Below are 20,668 nucleotides of genomic sequence, written 5' to 3'. Positions count from 1 at the left end.
CAGGAATTTGAGGTTTTGGTCTCCTTTTCATTTTGTTAGGAAAATGTTATTTACAATACTGTATAGGAGTTTGTAAGCAGGATATTTCCCAGGTTAGGGGAAGAAATTATTTATGAGTGGGATGCCTTTTTATTGTTGTTGTTCTGTGCTAGTTTACAGGGCATTTCTGTAAAATGAATTTTCTTATCTTTATTTTATAGAACTCTTAACAGTTTTAACTGAAAACCATTTTAGGGGAAATAATTTGAAAATTTTCCTGTTTAAGAAAATTTGTATCATTTTGTGAATTTATAGTATTTATTTAGAAACTTCTATCCTTTTTGGTGTTGGATGCATCTTGAAGATGAATGTCCTGTATCGTTTACTTAAAGTGGACACATTATGTAAACTAGCATTTGTCATCTCCATAAGCATGAAGTATGTGTATAAGCCCTACCTATAATTGTCATTCAGGAAGCTGACAGATGGATTTTCCCTCTGTAAAAGCCGTCATTTGTGTGATTTGGGGTCTTTTAATAGTAAAGTCAGATGTTTGCTGCTAGGCTTAGTTCTCTTTGGGTGGGCAAAAAGTGAGAAAAGTCATACCACTATTTTAGAAATTGTGAAGTCAATTTAAAGAAATAAAATGTGCTTATGACTTATGGCTGAGCAAAGATATATTAGGGATCACTGTGCATGCTGCAATTTGAATTATAAACCGGAGCATATTCCTCTTCACCAAACAAATACCTTTTTCAGGGGTTGGGAAGAGTAATCCTTCCCTATTACTGGCCTCAAACCCAGATTCCTACAGGTGCTAGGTACCTCTAGGTAAGGGTACCTCTAGGCACCATGGGGAAGATAAATGCAGTTGCTCGATCTCATTTTTCAAAAGAAGCTAAAAACCTGAATTCTCTGTAAAATTCTCCCAAGTTTAAATGTTGGCCAAGAATCTTTAAAAATCTTTAAAAAATTTAAAATGCCATGTGGTTCAATATCGTGTGTACATCTGTAGGCTAGCAGCGTGTGACATCTTGAGGCTCCCCTGCACCCTATTGGTAATTCACTGTAGCTTTTAAATACAAATCTTCAATAGGCTCTTCTGTATCCTTGCCCCTACTGCCTTCTTCTGTTGAAAACCACTGGTAAGAGGGGTGCCTGGGTTAATCAGTCTGTTAAACGTCAGCCTTGGGCTCAGGTCATGATCCCAGGGTCCTGGAATCCAGCCAAGTCCTGCATTGGGAAATCCCTGCTCAGCAGGGGGCTGGGTCTCTCCACCCCCCCACCCCCCCCACCCCCCCGCCGGCTTGCGTTCTCTCACAAGTAAGTAAATAGAAAACCACTGGTAAGTCAATTATATTCACTTAATGTCTTTCATGAGATTTTAATATTATTAGGGAGGTACCATTAAAAATATTAAATATGCTTTATGCTACTTCATGCACTTTACAGTGCCATTTTACTTTATTTTTAAGATTTATTATTATTATTATTTTAAATTTTATTCATTCACTTGACAGCACAAGCAGGGGGAGTGGCAGAATGAGAGGGAGAAGCAGACTTCCTGCCGAGCAGGGAGCAGGATGCTAGGCTTGATTCCAGTTCCCAGGATCATGACCTGAGCCGAAGCCAGATCCAGACACCCCTTATTTTATTTTTTAAAAGTGTTCTATTTATTTATTTGTCAGAGAGTGTGTGCACATGAGCACAAGTGGGGGGAGCAGCAGGCAGAATGGGCAGAGGGAGAATCAGCCTCCCCGCTGAGCAAGGAGCCTGTTGGGGGACCGGATCCCTGAGCCGAAGGCAGCCGCTTAACTGATTGAGCTATCCAGGCATCCCTATGGTGCCATTTTCTATCTAAACAGAAGCATACATGGGTAAATGATTTATTCAGAGTATAAGACAGACCAGTGGGTTTTCCTGTAACACTATGGAAAGTTCTTTGATAGGGTTTCAGATTCCACATTGCAACCAGCCTTTAAGAAACTATCACTTGCTGAGTTCTGGTGTAGTATCAAAGAATATCCATAATTTTTGGGCACCTGGGTGGCTCAGTTGGTTAAGTGACTGCCTTCGGCTCAGGTCATGATCCCGGAGTCCTGGGATCGAGTCCCACATCAGGCTTCCAGCTCCATGGGGAGTCTGCTTCTCCCTCTGACCTCCCCTCTCATGCTCTCTCACTCTGTCTCTCTTTCTCTCAAATAAATAAATAAATAATCTTAAAAAAAAAAAAGAATATCCATAATTTAAAAACTATTTTAAAAGTGTGTAATTATTTTGTTTGATGTAGTGGCTGTGTTACTAAGATGAATGAACAATTACTTATTTTTTCTGACACTGATTTAGTATTGGCTCCTTTAATGGCACCGTGAATTTATTTTATTACTTTTATCTGCCACCCTCCCTGCCCAACTCTCATTCTCAGAGTGTAGTCTGTAGACTCTGGGTCTCCAAGACCTTCTCATGGGCTCTGAGGTCAACATTATCTTCATAATAGGGTCCCCTGGGTGACTCAGTCAGGTTAGCATCTGCCTTCAGCTCTGGCCATGATCCCAGGGTCCTGGGATGGAGCTCCACTTTGGCTCCCTGCTCATTGGGGAGTCTGTCTCTCCCTCTGCCCCTCCCCCTGCTCCTGCATTCTCTGTCTCACTCTTTCTGGTAAATAAATAAAATCTTTTTTTTTTTTTTTTTAAACCATCTTCATAATAATACTGCGACTTTGCCTTTTTCACTGTTTTGAAATTTGTGTTATTGTTCAAAAGCAGTGGCAGGAAAATACTGGCTTCTTAGTACAAATCAAAGTAGTGGCACCAGACTGAATTGAAAATTACTGTATTCTTCACTTTTTTGCACTTGCAGGAAAAGCCAGTTTTTACTCAGGGGTGTCTTTGATGAAATGGTAAAAATTGCTAATTTTATTTATTTTAAGATTTTATTTATTTATTTGACAGATAGAGATCACAAGTATGCAGAGAGGCAGGCAGAGAGAGAGGGGGAAGCAGGCTCCCTGCTGAGCAGAGAGCCCGATGCAGGACCCTGAGATCATGACCCGAGCTGAAGGCAGAGTCTTTGACCCACTGAGCCACGTAGGCGCCCTCAAATTGCTAATTTTATTAAATCTTAACCTTTGAGTATCTGTCACTTTTATATGCAGTGTGACAAAATGAACATTGGTCATGTGGAAGAAAAACACTTCTGCAGTTGTTTCTGATGCAAGCTTAACTAGCTGCTTTCTTCAGGAACACTTACCTTACTTAAAATAAGCCTTGGGTATTTGACAGACATTTTTTCCAAAATGACCATAGTGAGCCTGTCATTTCAAGGAAAACAACTGAAGCTATTTGTTGCCAGTGATAAAATTAAGCTTTCAAGCAAAAATTAGAATTTCGGAAAGTTTGCATCCATCATTGTGAGGTTAACAAACATGATTTTGAAGATCTGCGTAAGTCAGCACACCATTATTTTCCTTATGACCAGCATATGCGGTTAGAGACTTGCACATGGGCAAAAGATTTGGTAGGTTTCAGAAGGTTTTACATTGCTCCCAGCCTTTAAAGAACGATCACTTGTCCAGTTTTGGTGTAATATCAAAGAATATTTACAGTGATGTGTAAGGGGTAGTAAAATGTCATTTGTTTTTCCAACAGCTGATTTATATAAGGCCAGATCTTCTTCCCATACTTCAGCCCAAACAATGTACTGTGACATACAGAATGCAGAAGCAGATCTGAGAATGTAGCTCTCTGATACTAAGACCAATAATAAAGAAGTCTGCAAAAATGTAAAATAGTCCCCCATCACAAATTGTTTTGGGAAAATAGTTACTTTTCATAAGGTAATTTTTGTCTGTGTAATGAGTTTATTATTGTAATAAATATTTAAAATTTTCTTGGTACTTAATATTATAAATATCAGTGTTTGTGACCCCCATAAACAAAAGTATTCTTGGGGGTCCTCAATTTTTTTTTAAGATTTTATTTATTAGAGAGTACAGTTGGGGGGAAAGAGGGAGAGAAAGAGAGAGAAACATAGTCCCCATGAGCAGGGAGCCCTATGTCAGGACCTCAGGATCATGACCTGAGCGGAAGGCAGATACTTAAGTGACTGAGCCACCCAGGTACCACTGGAGTCTTCAATTTTGAAGAGTGTAAAGTGGTTCTAAGATAAAATTTAAAATTTTGAAGTACATTATGAGGGGTTGACAAGAAAGGCTGTTGGGAAGACTTTAATGTTAAACTTTGAAGTTTTCTGTGGTCAGCAGAGACATGAGAAAAATTAAGGACAAAATAGTTTTTATTATAGATAATTTTTTTTGGTTTATATTTAATCTAAGATTATGGTCTCCTTACATTTTTGCTGTGAAAATGAGGTATAGTGATACTTTAAAATCTATCTATCTATCTATTTATTTATTTATATAATGTGTGTGTTGTCTAAATAGCTACCTTGCTTCTCTCATTATTTATCCAACCCCACTCCCATTTACTGTTCTGGAAATCCTGAAGCTGGTGAACCCATGGTCAGATAGAGGCAGTACAAAATGGATTTCAAAGAATGGATCTGAAAGTTGAATGTTTTGAAGTCAAATTTCAGACCCACTGTATGTGGGGTCTTCCATAATCACAAAGATGAAGAGAATTAGCAAGTTGGTGCTTCTTGCTTGCCAAGACAGCCCTAATCTTTCAGGTTCTTCCCAGCCATCCTCAGTCCTATGGATCAAGGGAGCTCTTAATATTTAAGTCATAATGTGGAGTTGGATGGGTAGCAAGAAAGGTTTAGCCCCTTCATAGTAAAGCAGATCCCCAGTGTAGCACTGGCACTCAGTTGGCCCCTTCTGTTTTATACCCAAGACATCCTGAAGAGGATTCCCTGTCAGCATACCTTTACTGGTTTGCTGTTGGCTTGCTGCAGGACGCTGTGGAAAGGGATTTTTGGTTTGATGATCTCTGGACTGGATTGAGTAAGGCAGCCCCAGATTTTCATTTATCTGGTACTGCTGGGAATGTGCCTGCTAGCTGCTGGCACAAGTAAGTGACCGTTTCAAAATACCCTCTGTAGCTCTGTCCAAGGCAGAGCCTCTTCTCCCAGTGCCAGCGGCTGGCAGGTGGGACCACCACGTGATAGCTCGAGTTTATTAATGTCAAGGATAATGTTGAACAGCTGACATGCGAAGAGACAGTTCAGAGGCGGCAGCATATACACACACACACACACACACACACATACGGTACGGCATGACATTTGTGTAAAAGAACAATGTGAAAGTTAAGGACTGAGTGCCTGTGCTTAGGAAAGTGTGGGGTGACAGAGCAGAAAAGACTGTAAAAGCTTGCCTTCTCTATCTTTGCCATCTATCGAGCAACAGAGTTGCTCCAAAAAAAAAAAAATAATATAATTTCATTGCTTTTTGAATTTTAGGCTCTAAGATTTAAAGTTTTTTTTGGGGGGGAATGTCCTACAAGAAAATAATCTGGGCACAGATTTTTAATGTATAATTTAGTGTTGTAGGTAATCTTTTACTGTTGGCTGTTGTTTCCTTATATGGATTATTAAACCCTTTACACCAAAATAAAATGATACTCATATGTACAAGTTTTATTCCATGGATGGGTGGGTAGAGGTTGGAGTGAGGTCACTTTAAAGCCAGGTTGCTGATATGATTATTGGGTAAGTGTTCAGTTACTAAATGTTTTATGTTAACTGGTCTGCTTACAAGAGCTAATATGGGTAATTGTCTTAAAAGAAGCCTGTATATTCATTCTTTTCTTGCCTATTGTAAACTTTAGTCTGAGTTGGAAGACTTGGAGAGTTGATTTTATTGAGATAAGATCAGGAACCTTGTCTTCCTCTGAAATGGATTGTACGCAAGTAGTATTGTACATTTTTCACTGTTGGAACTGTATCTAAAGAAGTGGGAGAGTGGGGAAAGACTTGGTTTTCTCCTGTCTTTACTGTCTCTGAAGCCAGTTCAGGCGGAAACAAATGAGTGCAAAGTAGACACAAAGGTCCTCTAGGAGGGAGAAACTGTCAATTTCTGTAGGAAGAAAAGTAGGGCTATCAGGACAAATTCATGAAGGAGGTAACATTTGAGCTGGGCCTGAAATAAGTAGGAAAGAGCCTGGAAGAAATGTACTGCTGGCAGATTTTGTCACTTTTTCACTGTTAATGGTGATTACTACTAAACATGAAACATGGGTAGGTGTACCTGGTCTTAAACTTCCAGATATATGAAGACCATCATCTTGTAGAAGGTGGGGTGTCAGGAATATCTTTCTGCCCTGGAGAATTGAAGCCTTTTCAGGATCTAAATATACCTACGTGTTTTTCGTTTTAGAAATACAGCTAGCAGTCTGTCAGGTTGCTTTCAGTTCAGGGATATGTGTGTCTGAACATGCAGGTGTGGGATGTGACAGGGGAGATAAAGAATTCTAAAACTGATGGACCTGCACTGATGCTATTCCCAATCGAGGATCGGTGAGAAGATGAATTATCTTTGAAATTATAATGTTAAATTTGGGGAAAAGGAGCCTGAACTTCTAAGGGATTTTTAGGGCAGCAGTGAAATACATTAGATTCTAGCAGATTATACTTGGACTTCTTGTCTCTTTAATTTTTTTAAAAAAAGATTTATTTATTTATTTGACACAGAGAAAGAGAGAGAGAGCGAGTGTGAACGAACACAACCAGGCAGAGGGAGAGGGAGAAGTAGGCTCCCCGCTGAGCAAGGAGCCCAATGTGGGGCTTGATCCCAGGACCCCAGGATCATGACCTGAGCCGAAGGCGGTCACCCAACCCACTGAAGTCACCCAGGCTCCCCTCTTGTCTCTCTTTATTTTATTTATTTATCTATTTATCCCCCCCCCCACATTTGAATTATTTATCTGACAGAGAGAGATCACAAGTAGGTAGAGAGACAGGCAGAGAGAGTGGGGGAAGCAGGCTGCTTGCTGAGCAGAAAGCCCGATGCGGAGCTCCATCACAGGACTTCGGGATCATGACCTGAGCGGAAGGCAGAGGCTTAACCCACTGAGCCACCCAGGCGCCCTCTTGTCTCTTTTTAAAACATCAGTTTGCTGTTACCCTACCTTGGTGCTTTAAGGGGGGGGGGGAAATCCAGCCTCTGGATCTATAAAATGCCTATAAATTTAAAGGAATGAAATGGGTTATTGAATTGGAACATAGACTAAATCTTTGGTGTAGGAGTACTAAGGATTGTCAGAAGCTTACTGCTAACCTACCAACTGGGTGTTAGAGCCTTATCAAAGGCTTCCTGACCTATCCCTGAGTTTGGTTAAATGCTGAGTTGTGAGATTTTTTGTAATGTTATGCTGTACTCTTAAAATTGTTTCCCGTCACAACCATATGTAAAGATTTATTCTGAAATGGAGCTTGGTGAGTTCTAGGGTGGTTTGCCTTTTATTTTAAAAACAAGGGAAACTTTTGTTCACGTTGCTACTAGAGGAAATACAGTTCATGACTTTAAGCGTTGTACGCTTTCGGGGAAAGATCCTTTAAAGTAGATGAGTGCCTAATAATTATGTAGAGACATTCAGTAACTTAGTAATTGAATGTGATCTTTGGTCTGCAGTGATTCTATGGTTTTCTTGTCTCCTGAGGACTCTAATGTTAAAGGGGGAACTAAATACTCTTTATTTTATAGTTTCTTGTTTGTAGGTTTTTTGTTGATACCATCTGAGATTTATGCTTAGGGGGCCAATTTAGTCCTGCTGTTTTGAGGTTTGCAAGCATGATATATTTTTGTGCAAATTTTGGTAATTGAATTTAAGAAATTTTAAAAATTTGGTATTCGGGGAAACATCCTAAAGAGTACATGTAAAATCGGTTTCTTTCTTTTTCTTTTTTTTTTTAAAGATTTTATTTATTTATTTGACAGAGAGAGATTACAAGCAGGCAAGAGAGGCAGGTAGAGAGAGAGAGGAGGAAGCAGGCTCCCTGCTGAGCAGAGAGCCTGACGCAGGACTTGATCCCAGAACCCTGAGATCACGACCCGAGCCGAAGGCAGCGGCTTAACCCACTGAGCCACCCAGGCGCCCCTAAAATCGGTTTCTATATGAAAGTTTCAGATGGGTTAGGTGAAACAATATGACAGTAAGTGCTAGTCCCATATAAACTATTTATTTATCCCCACTGATCTGTTTGCTTTTCAGACATTCAAAAGAATTCTAGGGCTGAAAAGAATCACAGGTGATTTTTAGTCTTCCCCTACGTAGAGAACCTGAGATTTAATGGGCTCAAATGAGCTCAGTTAGTAGATGATCTGGGAGTAAGATTTCTTGTTACCCAGTGGACATTGTTTCTAGTACAGATGGGTATACATTTAAGATGCTGTTAGGAGTCCACCATGGTTTTTGAGATTAGAAAATGGAATTGATGGTAGTGACCATCATTTCCCTAGTGGCCTGAGATTTGCTGGTGAGTTCTCGACTTCATACTCGTAGCATTTTGATGTTTTGAGAGCTTCTTTTAGCGTTACAAGTATGGTGTACATGGAATAGTATTTGAAGCCATGAAAGCAACATTTGATTTTTAATCAGTGTTATTGCCCAGTTTTGAAAAGGCTTTGACAAATTTTATCTGCCCTCAGCTCCTTCCTCTCCCTCCACCTGTAGACTTTGTGAAAGCTCTCAAGACCTTGTTGGGCGAAGAGGAAGGAATGGGAATGAACGGGTTTAGTTGCCTGCAGGAAAAAATGTACCTTCTCGGAGTACTACTGTGGTTTTGGGGACGTAAACATTTCTTAGGCTTTTCCCTCTAGCTCTGCTCTTGCCTCTGCTCCAGGATTCTGAAGGTCATTGTTTGGAGCCTCCCAGTTTATTTTATCCCCATTTTCTAGTTGGCCTTCCCAGAGCTCATGAATCCCACAAAGTGCATTACTCTTACAGTATTTCATCTTCTCTTGGAATCCAGAAATGTGCCTTGTAAATGGGCAAACTGGGATTTGGGAAAAGACTTGACTTTACAGGACAAGGAAAACACATCATTGTTAATGAAAGTAAATGCAACACTAGGCAGCAAAAATGAAAATTATTTTGTTGGGGGCCAGTTCACACATGGTCAGGTGCTGTTCTTTGGGAGTGAGAATAAAGTCACCAGTGAGGGGGAGAGAAATTAAGTATGGCATCATCTGAAAGTTATTTTTGCTTAGGAGTAAGTTTCAGAATTGGCAAGTAACTGTATATATGTTAGTGTTTGAAAGGTGCTCCTCAGCATTAAACAGGGGATAGAATTTATAGGATAAAATAAACTTGAGACAGTTGGGTCCTATTAGAATCTCCTACTGAAATAATTAGGTTATTTGCCCATATATATAATAAATGATTTATGGCAGCTTTGAATCCTAAACTCGCTTTAAGCTGTGACTTATTTTGGGGGTGTGTATACCCCTTTGATCTGTTAGTACAAGTGAATGAAATTTGATTTTGTCCATTTCTGTCATTTTTCAGAAAGCAAAATTCATGGAATTTCCTATTTAAAAAAATTTTTTTAAAGATTTTATTACAGAGAGCACATGTGCACACACACAAACAGGAAGCGCTGCAGGCAGAGGGAAAGGGAGAAGCAGACTCCCTGCTGAGCGGAGGGAGGCTTCTCTGGGGCTCTGTCACACTATCCCCGAGACCTGAGCTGAAGGTAGATGCTTAACTGACTGAGGCACCCAGGCACCCGATGGAATTTCCTATTGATTTAATGTCTTAATTTTTTTCTATTGCTTTCTAAAATTCTGTTTTTAAGAGAATTATTTATGAAAAAATTTTGAAAGACCAAGCACTTGTTTTGGTAGCTTGATAGACTGAAACTCTTATAATCTCTGCATTTGATTACATCTTTACATTTAAAATGAGTTCCTTAAATTGATCAAAATGTCTGGTTTAAATGAGCATTACAGTATTTTGTATTAATTCAAGATGGTTTTCTTGAGATAAGCAGCACAGTCATAATAGATAATATGGGTTAATATCTCTTAGTTATGCAGCCTTTTGAGATTTTTTGAAGCATAATTTTCTTCTAGAAATGGGAGAAGTGTTATCCTTGTTCTGTAGATACAGACACAAGAGGTCTTAATTTGTATAGTTTTGTGTCAGAAGGCCCTTCAGGAATTTGAGACTGTGTCTTAAGTCAATTAGGCTTCCAGGCTTTTTCTTCCCCATATTAAATTCTTAATAGATTTATGCTACCCCAGTATCTTCATTTTATGATTTACATATACATTTAAGGATCTCTTTTGGCATATATAGCACAGTGTTTAAAAAGTGGCTTCCATTAGTGTTGGTTCAAGTACCAGCTTTGTTGCCACTTTGTGTATTATAACTACTAGGAGCCTCAGTTTTCTCATCTGTAAAATGGGATTAATATTATCAGAGTTGCTAATGGGGTGGTGAGGGAGGGGAATTATAGGGTTGACTCAGGAATATTTTTGGGGACAAAAATCAAAGATAATATAAAAAATATTCTTACCACAGCAGATTTTTTGTATACTACCATTAGAAATCACCAAATAATGATATAAGTATACCTATCAGAACTATTTTGCTTTGCCTGGTGGTGGTTATTAAGGAAGTCACATATTGCATGGAGCACTGGATGTGGTGCATAAACAATGAATCTTGGAACACTGGGGGAAAAAAAGCTATTTTGTTTAAAAGGAATTTGTACATACAGCTTATTCATATTTCATTTTGTTTTTAAAGGTTACGGGAAGTTTCAGAAAAACTGAATAAATACAATTTAAACAGGTAAGAATTTTAAGATATTTAAAATTTTCTGAAAACAGCATTTTTTTCTTTTGTAGGAAAAATAACTCAGGCAGAAGTTACCAGGAGTATTTAAATCTATCAACTTTTTATAAGTTGGGTTCATTTGAATAATAGGTTCTATTCATACTGGTTTTTAAAAAATCTGGCATGCCAAGGACCTAAAATAACTATCAGGATATCATAGTTATTATTTTTCAATTATTGCTTATTATAATATGTAAATATTAATTTTTAAAAACAGGTTTTGCCAGCTATTTTATTTCCCCTCGGTTAATCAGATAAAAACAAACATACCAACCCTAGAATGTATTTGCCGTTTAAAAAAATAACTTTGTTTGACTTTTTTTATTCCATAGCCACCCCCCTTTGACTGTATTGGAACAGGCTGCCATCAAACAGTGTGTGGTAGGACCAAATCATGCTGCCTTTCTTCTTGAGGTAAATTCTTTATGTAAGGTATAGAAATGAAAAGGAACTTAAATTAAAATACAGTTGTGCATTATCATGTATCTTCCTTTTTAACCAGGCAAATAGAAGTTTCTTGCCAGAGTTGTTTCCTTATTTTGTACATTCTGTGGCTCAGAGAAAGCTTAAGTGATTTACTACAGCTTGAAACCACCATATTAGTGGAGAAGTTCCTGACACCCAGTCACTTCCTTACTCTGAATTCTGTTAGAGATACTTCAACTTATTTTTCCTGGTGTCCTGATAATAAAACAACTTCCCCAGGTCAGGTGTGAGGTGCCTTCTCAAAAGGAACTTATTTGTCGTCTTCTGAATTGATAGTGATGGAGACGTAATCTGTTTATTGAATAAATTCATATTTTAATACACATTCTTACTTTGGTGATTTCTTCTATTTTCTTGGCTTTTAGGATGGTAGAGTTTGCAGGATCGGTTTCTCAGTACAACCAGACAGATTGGAATTGGGCAAACCTGATAATAACGATGGGTAAGACCTTAATGCCCTTTCTATTTTGTAAGTATTTAGCTCTTCCAAGGTATTATATTAAACCTGTGTTTTGATTATGATTGCCTTCAAAATTAAAGAAAAGCTTTGTAGAAGATGAGGCACTTAAAATAGTGAAATAGTTATCTTGTAGTTTTAATTTTTCTGCAAGCAGTGATTTATAGCATTAGTATTGAAAATAGCAGAGAAGTCAGTCACTTTACAGGAGTTGGTTATCAGAGAATGATTTATGTATGTGGTAGGTCTCAAGTCAGATCTGTTCTTTGACTGAAATGATTTTTTAGATCTTTTTTCCCCCCTCAAGATTTTATTTTTAAGTAATCTTTATACCCAGTGTGGGGCTTGAACTCACACCCTGAGACTGAGTCTCGGGCTCTACCAACTGAGCCAGCACGGCCCCCTTCCCCGCCCTTTTTAAAGTAATATCTATACCTAGCATGTGTCTCGAACTCACTACCTCCCCAGACTGAGTCACGTGCTCTTCCGACTGAACCAGCCGGGCACCTCATGTTTTTTCCTTTTTAGTATTTCCAGTTCAGGTAATGCAGTTTGAAATTGACCAAGGGTCTTCAAAATTGTGGTCTTTATAAATGATACATACAAAAACCATTGCTAGATAATGTATGATGAATTCCAGTTGCGTGCCTCTAAGGAAAGCATGATTACTTGAAAAAATGTAAAGAATTACTCATTTGCAGTTAAACCGTGCAGTCACTTTGAACCAGGAGCGAGGGCTGGATTGCTAGGAGGCTATAAGTTGTTAGGCTTGCTCTTTGACGGGAAGGACACATTCCTGAGCGGTCGGGAAAGAGTGAGGCTGGTGTCTCACTACTATCACTCCCAGAGCAGTGAGGCTGGGAGTCCCAGGCTTGTGCCTAGTGAGTTTGGGACTGTTCTGTGACTCTTGTTCCTCCTGTTTTCTCCCCAGGTCAAAGTTGAACAGCAACTCGGGGGCGGGGAGGACATCGAGGCCTGGGAGGACAAGTGACTCCCCATGGTTTCTCTCAGGTTCTGAGACTCTGGGCAGGCTGGCAGGCAACACCCTGGGGTAAGTTGTGGCCAGGTGATGGCCTCTACTAGTCTGGGCCGGCGCTCTGTGAGTGCTGTCATTCCGAGACAGTGCCTCCTACGGTACCAAGTGGTGCCATGAGGAAAGCCCTGAATGCTGGGCAGGTGCTCTTGTTGCTCATGGCACAGCAGCACCCAGGCTCTTGACCTAACATTTCTAAGTTCCAAATCTGGTATTTCTTTCTGAATTAATTTAGTGAGGTTTGAAAATCATGTAACTAAACCTGACAGCCTTTAATTAAGTTTTTTTTTATTTTTAAAGATTTATTTCTAGACAAGGTGGGGGGCAGAGAAAGGGGGAGAAAGGCAGATTCCCTCCCCTGAGATGGGGGATTTGGGGCCCGATCCTAGGACTCTGAGATTATGATCTGAGCCAAAACCACGAGTCCGACGCTGAACCAACTGAAACATCCAGTGCCCCAAATTCTTTTTATTTTTTTTATCAAGATACAGTTGACATATAACATTCTATTAGTTTCAGATGTACAGTGTAATCATTTGATATTTATGCTTTGTGAAATAATCACCACAGTAAGTCTAGTTAACATCTATCCTCATACATTGTTTGTTTGTTTGTTTGTTTGTTAAGATTTTTATTTATTTGACAGAGCACAAGTAGGCAGAGCGGTAGGCAGAAGGAGAGGGAGAAGCAGGCTCTCTGCTGAGCAGGGAGCCTGATTCAGAACTCGATTCCAGGACCCTGAGGTCATGACCTAAGCTGAAGGCAGCTGCTTAACCGACTGAGCCGCCCAGGCACCCCTTCCTCACTGTACATACTTAAAATATAATTTTTGTTTCTTGTGATGAGGATTTTTAAGATCTACTCTAGCGAAATATAGTATTAACTATAGTCACCATGTTGTACATTATTATATCCTCATGACTGACTGACTTTATAACTGGAAGTTTATACTTTTTAAAAAAATTATTTATGACACGTGTACTTCTAAAACTAGATAATCAACTCTTTTCATTTTATCTGAAGTTGAGAAGCTGTTAAAGAAATCATATACAAATTCTAAGCCAGATGATTTTACTCATTTATACCTTGATTCTTGAATACCTAGATTTTCTGACACTACCTGATGAATGATTAGATAATGCCAAATAAGTCAAGTCAGCAGATGTGTTCAAAGGCTGCTCAGAGAAATGTAACTAGAAGCAGTTTAAATTGTTTCAAAATATGGTAAGAGAAGGAGGAAGGTTTTAAACATTTTTAAATGATTAAAAATATTTGACACTGTGAATTTCTAGGTAAAGTTAGATTTAAAAATTGAGAGCCCCAAATGTTTATTGTTTCTTTGCCTTTTTGTTTTTATGCTGAACTAAAGTTTATTTTGAGGTCAGAGGAAGGTCACTTGGTGGAGTACATCCTTTATTGAGCTCATTCTGCACTAGCACTGTTAATAGGAAACATAGCTCTGGTCTTTAGTAAAATATTAAGTATCTCCTTTTAATGGTCCTGTGTACACAACTGATAACAGCAATACATGATAAAGAATTCTGAAAATGATATGTAATAACAAATGAAAGGAATAACTATTATGTGTTATACCATGTCAGACTTTATCTTCTTTAAGAAATTTGTTTAATTCACGAGAGACATTTTTGCGTTTTTTTTTTTAAGATTTTATTTATTTATTTGACAGAAATCACAAGTAGACGGAGAGGCAGGCAGAGAGAGAGAGAGGGAAGCAGGCTCCCTGCTGAGCAGAGAGCCCGATGCGGGACTCGATCCCAGAACCCTGAGATCATGACCTGAGCCGAAGGCAGCGGCTTAACCCACTGAGCCACCCAGGCGCCCAATTCACGAGAGACTCTTAATCTCACAAAACAAGCTGAGGATTGCTGGGGTTGAGGGTTAAGGATAGGGTCTCTGGGTTATGGACATTGGGGAGGGTATGTGCTATGGTGAGTGCTGGAAGTGTGTAAGCATGACGATTCACAGACCTGTACCCCTGGGGCTAATAATACATTATATGTTAATTTAAAAAAACTTAAAAAAATAAGAAATTTGTTTAATTGCAGGGTCAGCAAACTACAATCTATGGACTAAATCCTCTTGATTTTATTAAAACAGGCATGCTTGATACTTTTACTGTCTGTGGCTGCTTTGTACTAAGACAGCAAAGAGGAGTCATCTCCACAAAGACTTTAGCTCACAAACCCTAAATAAACTATTTACTTGTCTGCTTTTTACAGAGAAAGTTTGCTGATCTGTCTTATTTTATCTGTTTATGCAGTGTCATTTGTTAACTAATTTGTGTTCTGTATTTATTTTTAAATTAAAATTTCTATTTTGAAATAATTTGATTTCCTTTTGTTGTTCTTAAAGTACATTATTGAAGTAATTTGACTTTTAAAATGTTGTCCCCAGGGGCGCCTGGGTGGCTCAGTGGGTTAAAGCCTCTGCCTTCGACTCAGGTCATGATCTCAGGCTCCTGGGATCGAGCCCTACATTGGGCTCTCTGCTCAGCGGGGAGCCTGCTTCCCCCCTTTCTCTGCCTGCCTCCCCCCTTTCTCTGCCTGCCTCTCTGCCTACTTATGATCTTTGTTTGTCAAATAAATAAATAAATAAAATCTTTAAAAAAAAAATTCCCCGAATGTTAACATTTGTACATGTTAACTATAGTACAGTGATCAAAATCAGGAAATTAACAGTGATCAGTGCTTAATCTACAGTTTATTCACATTCCACTAACTGTCCCACTAACACCCTTTCCTCTGGTTCAGGAGTCAATCCAGGATCCCAAATTGCACGTGCTTGTCGTGCTTTGGTAGTTTCCTCTAATCTGGGCCAGTTTCTCAATCTCCTTACTTTCTGGACCTTGATGTGTTTGAAAAATGTCCGATTATTTTGTAGCATGTTTGAATTTGTCTATTTCCTCATTATTATACCCAGGTGATACATTTCCTTTTTCTTTCTTTTTTAAGTTGTCTTTATTTAGAGTGGTTATCAGGTTCACAGCAAAAACGGGAGAAAGATACAGAGATTCCCTGTATACTCCCTGTTTCTACCCTGTATAGTCTCTTATTATCAACATCTCCTGCCTGAGCAATCCATTTGTTAAAGCTGATGAACCTACACTGATCCATCAGTCTCACCCAGAGTCCATGGTTCCCATTCGGGGTCACCCTAGATGTTGTACATTCTGTATGCAAACGTATGATGACATGTATCCTCCATCATAGTACTGGACAGAGGAGTTTCAGTTCCTTGAAAATCACCTGCACTCTGCCTATTCACCCCTCCCTCCCCTCTAACCCCTGGCAATGACTGGTGGTGTTACTGTCTCCATAGTTTGCTCTTTTCCGGAATGTTGTGTAGTTGGAATTCTGTGTCTAGATGTACTATAGGTTACTTATGCGTTCACCTACTGAAGGACATCTTGGTTGCTTCCAAGTTTTGGCAGTTATGAATAAAAATTGTGTGCAGGTTTTTTTGTGGATGTAAGTTTTCAACTCTAATACTGCAGAGCACAATTCCTGGAACATACGTTAGGAGTATGTTTCATTTTGTGAGAAACTGGCTGCTGTTTTCCGTACCATTTTGTTTTCCCACCAGCAGTGAGTGAGAGTTCTTACTGTTCCACATGCTCACAAGCAAAGTCGGTGTTGTTAGTGTTCTGGATCTTGGCCATTCTAATAGGCATGTAGCGGTATCTCTTTGTTTTAGGTTCCATTTCCCTAGTGATGTATGATTTGGAACGTCTTTCTATATGCTACTTGGTATCTGTATTCACCAGAGAAGATACACAGATAGGTGTCTGTTAGGGAGGGTCTCTGGCTCATTTTTTGATCAGTTGTTTTTTTTTTTCTTTTTAAGATTTTAATTTATTTGATAGAGAAAGAGTGCATGCACACACAAGCAGGGGAATCTGCAGGCAGAGAGAGGGGGAAGCAGGCTCCCCGCTGAGCAGGGAACCCCATGTGGGGTTCCAGGACTCTGGGATCATGACTTGAGTGGAAGGCAGACATTTAACTGACTGAGCCACCCAGGCGCCTCTCTATATAAGCTTTAGGCTCACTTGTTGGTATACACAAAATAATATGCTAGGATTTTAAGTGGGATTGCAGGTGAGGCATTTTTGTCAAGAATACGGCAGAAGTGGTGATGTTCCCTTCTCAGTGCTTCGTGTTAGGTGGCCCACACTTGGTGCGTCTCTCCTCGTGGTGAGATTACCCCTGATTAGTTAGATAAGGTGGTGGTTGCCAGATTTCTCAACTATAAAGTTACTATTTTCCCCTTTGTAATTAATATGTATTATGTGGGGAGATTCTTGGACTAAGTATTTTATTTTTGTGCTTGGTTTTAGCATCCATTGATGATTTTTTGCCTTAAGTATTTCTGTGGTGTTGGCCAGATAGTTATTTTTAAAAATTTCTGTCATTCCTTTTACACTTACTAACTGGAATTCAAGTGTAAGGAAGAATTTTTCCTCTTTGTCCATTTATTTCTTGTTTATTCTATTTCTCTTCAGTTCTTTATATCATATGGTCTCATGGATATTTTATTCCATGATTCATTACTATTTATTATGTTGCTCAGATTGTCTTAGATTTTAAGTTCTCTTTATAAATAGAACTTGATATAACCAATTATAATAGAATGACAAATATGGCAGTGGAATTTTATTATTTTGCTAGTGAAGTATGTAACATATAATAATAAACTGTAGTACATTTGATCTTGAATAAAGCCTCTGTAGATCTACTCCAGAGAAGATTAGGGTTAATCTTAAGACTTAAAATACAGAGAGAGGGGCGCTTGGGTGACTCAGTCGGTTGAGCGTCTGCCTTTGGCTCAGGTCATGATCTCAGGGTCCTGGGATCGAATTTTGCATCGGGCTCCCTGCTCGCCAGGGAGTCTGCTTCTCCCTCTGCCTTCTGCTCCCCCTGCTTGTGATCTCTCTCTCTCAAATAAATCAATAAAATCTTAAAAAAAAAATAAAATGCAGAGAGAAGCAATTTTTGATTCCCCCTGCACATCCTTGCCCACACTGCCTTTGTGCCCACTTTTTTCCTGTCCCTCACTCTCTTATCCACACATATGTCCCAGAACAAATTCAGCATGAGCTTTTTTTGGCATTTGATTCATGAGTTGCAGTATTGAGAAATGTCACAAATGTCACAGGGTCCACTAAGTCATTGCCAGTCGTTTGTTTACCTTTATTTGGCCTTGCAGATGTGTGCAAAGTGTAAGCAGTCGAAGGCTGATTGTTTCTCTTGGCCTCCATGAAAATTCTCAGTTTGTTGATAGTGAAATTATGACCAAGTTATTTTGTAAATTAAGAAATTTTGCGGAGTCAAAATTTTTCTTTATGATACATTTTCCCCCCATGAGTTGCATAGTTGATGCTTATTCCTCTTTCTCTGTTGATTACACTTAACTTTAAAGAAGTTTGCAATTTGTAGCATGTAATAGAGAATCTAGGACAGGAAGATCTTGAGACCCTAGAGGGGATTCTCATCCACAAATTTACCAGATGCAACAAAAAATGAAAAAGGCCATCCCCATGGACCGTGGTCCCCTACCCCTTCCTTCAAAGTCCAGGCTTGCTCCCTCTGAGTTGTGAATCAGGGAGTGAATTGTCTCTGTATTTGAGACAATTGGTTTTTCTTTCCCATCAGCATTAGATAATTGATAATTGGTCATTTATTTTAACTGATCTTTTATTGGTTTTTCTTTCCCATCAGCATTAGATAATTGATAATTGGTCATTTATTTTAACTGATCTTTTTTTTTTAAGATCTTAATTATTTGACACAGAGAGAGAGGTCATAAGTAGGCAGAGAGAGAGAGGAAGGGAAGCAGGCTCCCTGCCAAGCAGAGAGCCCGATGCAGGGCTTGATCCCAGGACTCTCAGATCAGGACCTGAGCCAAAAGCAGAGGCTTAAACCACTTAGCCACCCAGGCGCCCCTTTAACTGATCATTCTTAGAAATGCATAGCAGACAAAATTTATGGGACCTGTAGTATTTTTCTCTTTGGCCTTTTCACTGTCAGCAGGTATTTTTGCTAAAGATTTCTAGTTGCTCCTGGTTCTTCCCTTTCATAGTTACATAGATTTATCCTGGAAGATATTTCAAAAATCTTGTGGCTCTTTTTGTTAAACTCATCTCAGACCAGGTTAAGGATAAGAATACCAGATTTACTTGGAAGAGAGTCAGTTATACTCAGTAGTAGGTTTAAAATGGGGATATTAGTATCTAAAGTCTCTTTATTCTGTTTGATGTCACTGGATATAATAGCTGATGGGGTAAGCTGCTTTTCATTCATTTGAGCTACCATGTTTCCTTTGGCGTCTCATCTGAGCTAATAATTAGCACTGGATTTGGAGTGTAAAAGCCAGGCAGGTCACTAATTGTAAATAGTTGAAGCTGTCTAGGTGGGTAAGGTCGTAGGTAGTAGAGCTGTGACAAAGTAAGTGGCAGCTCTTTAAACGAGACAGCTCATGAACTGATTATTACCAGAGGAAAATACAGAGCTATTGCTGCTAAATGCAGACTTCTGTGCCTCACCTCCACCCCCCCCTTTTTTTTAAATAAGCTCTATGCCCAGTGTGGGTGCTTCAACTGACGACCCTGAAATCGAGGGTCACATGCTCTACTGACTGAACCAGCCATGTGGCCCTCAATCCACCCCTTCTTTTGGTCCCTCAAAAGCTGTAATTCTGGATCTTTAAGTGAATATCCTGACTTAAATGTTGGAACTAATTAATATTTTCACGGAAATAAGTATATACACTGGGCCATGCACCAGTCATATATATAGTGTGTGTGCATGTCTGTGTGTATATGTTCTTTTAAAGAAACCTTTTATTTTAAAACAGTTTCAGATTGACAGAAAAATTACGAAGATAGTACTGAGAGTTTTCATATATTCTGCACCCAGTTTCTACCGCTATTAATATCTAACATTGGTATGGTGAATTTTTTATAGTTAATGTATATTGATACATTATTATAATCCAAAGGCTAATAGTTATTGCTGTTTCCTTAGTTTTCTCCTGTTGTCTTTCTCCTGTCCCAGGATCCCATCCAGGATATCACATTACATTTAGTCATCTCTTCAGGCTTCTCCTGATTGTGATAGTTTCTCAGATTTGCCCTTACTCTTGATGATAATGATGATGATGGTGGTGGTGGGGTTCTGTGTGTGTGTGTGTTTGTGTGTTTTAAACCAACCATCTGGGTTTATGGACAAGACTTGGTCCATGGGCTTTTAAGTTTGCAAGCTGGGGTTCTAATTCCTATTGTGTGATTTCCTCAGTTGATTTTGAATCATTCTGTTACTTTGAGTACTGTGTAATAGGATCAGAATTGTAGGATTAATTCGATGAGCAGAGTTCAGGTAATAGAAACTGGTTTTCCCAGTACTTTTGAGTTTAATATTAAAAATTACATAGTTCACTAAGATTATAGATGGAATTATAGATGAATTATATACTGTATTTTTTGACCACTGCTAAATTTCTGTTAGTGTATGCTTGGTTCACTATCTTATTCTCTCTGATAGTGAGTTGATTAGGGGAAGGAATGTTGAGGAGCTATGAAGTAGGAAGACTGGTAGGTTGTTTGGATTGTGATAGAAGAAACACTCTGCACAGTGGGTATAAGTGGGAAAATGTGGTATACTACTTGGTAACAGTCAAGTTAATGGGCAAATCAGAGATACTTTGACATAGTCTTTCAGCTGACCTCTGTTGAGGGTTTGTATAGCAGAGAGTGCAAATTGGCAGCCATTGGTGTTTTGATGAAAGAATCCAGCAGCAAATTTGGGTATTTTAGGTTGGCTGATATGCTCCGCTCTTCCCTGTTATCTTAACGTCACTTGCTTCTGAGCCTCTCATGGAGATTTGAGTTTATGATACCTG

At 39.0% G+C, this 20,668-nt stretch overlaps 1 protein-coding gene across 6 annotated transcripts in view; it reads left to right on the top strand.

Annotated features, from left to right (window-relative positions):
* The window catches only part of UBR5 (ubiquitin protein ligase E3 component n-recognin 5), a 136,424-nt gene that overhangs the window by 33,052 nt on the left and 82,704 nt on the right, over positions 1-20,668 (top strand). For all 6 annotated transcript variants that reach the window (XM_045078002.1, XM_045077999.1, XM_045078001.1 and 3 more), the window contains exons 2-5: positions 10,689-10,733; positions 11,111-11,192; positions 11,630-11,706; positions 12,653-12,772. In XM_045078002.1, coding sequence (XP_044933937.1) covers positions 10,689-10,733; positions 11,111-11,192; positions 11,630-11,706; positions 12,653-12,772 — 324 coding nt within the window. The remainder of the gene's footprint in view (positions 1-10,688; positions 10,734-11,110; positions 11,193-11,629; positions 11,707-12,652; positions 12,773-20,668) is intronic.

The sequence above is a fragment of the Mustela putorius genome, unplaced genomic scaffold (assembly GCF_011764305.1).
Source record: "Mustela putorius furo isolate JIRA1106 unplaced genomic scaffold, ASM1176430v1.1 tig00000228_pilon_pilon_pilon, whole genome shotgun sequence".
NCBI classification, from domain to species: Eukaryota; Metazoa; Chordata; class Mammalia; order Carnivora; family Mustelidae; genus Mustela; species Mustela putorius.
The sequence above is the reverse complement of the archived record's forward strand: the minus strand, read 5'-3'. Positions and strand labels throughout refer to the sequence as shown.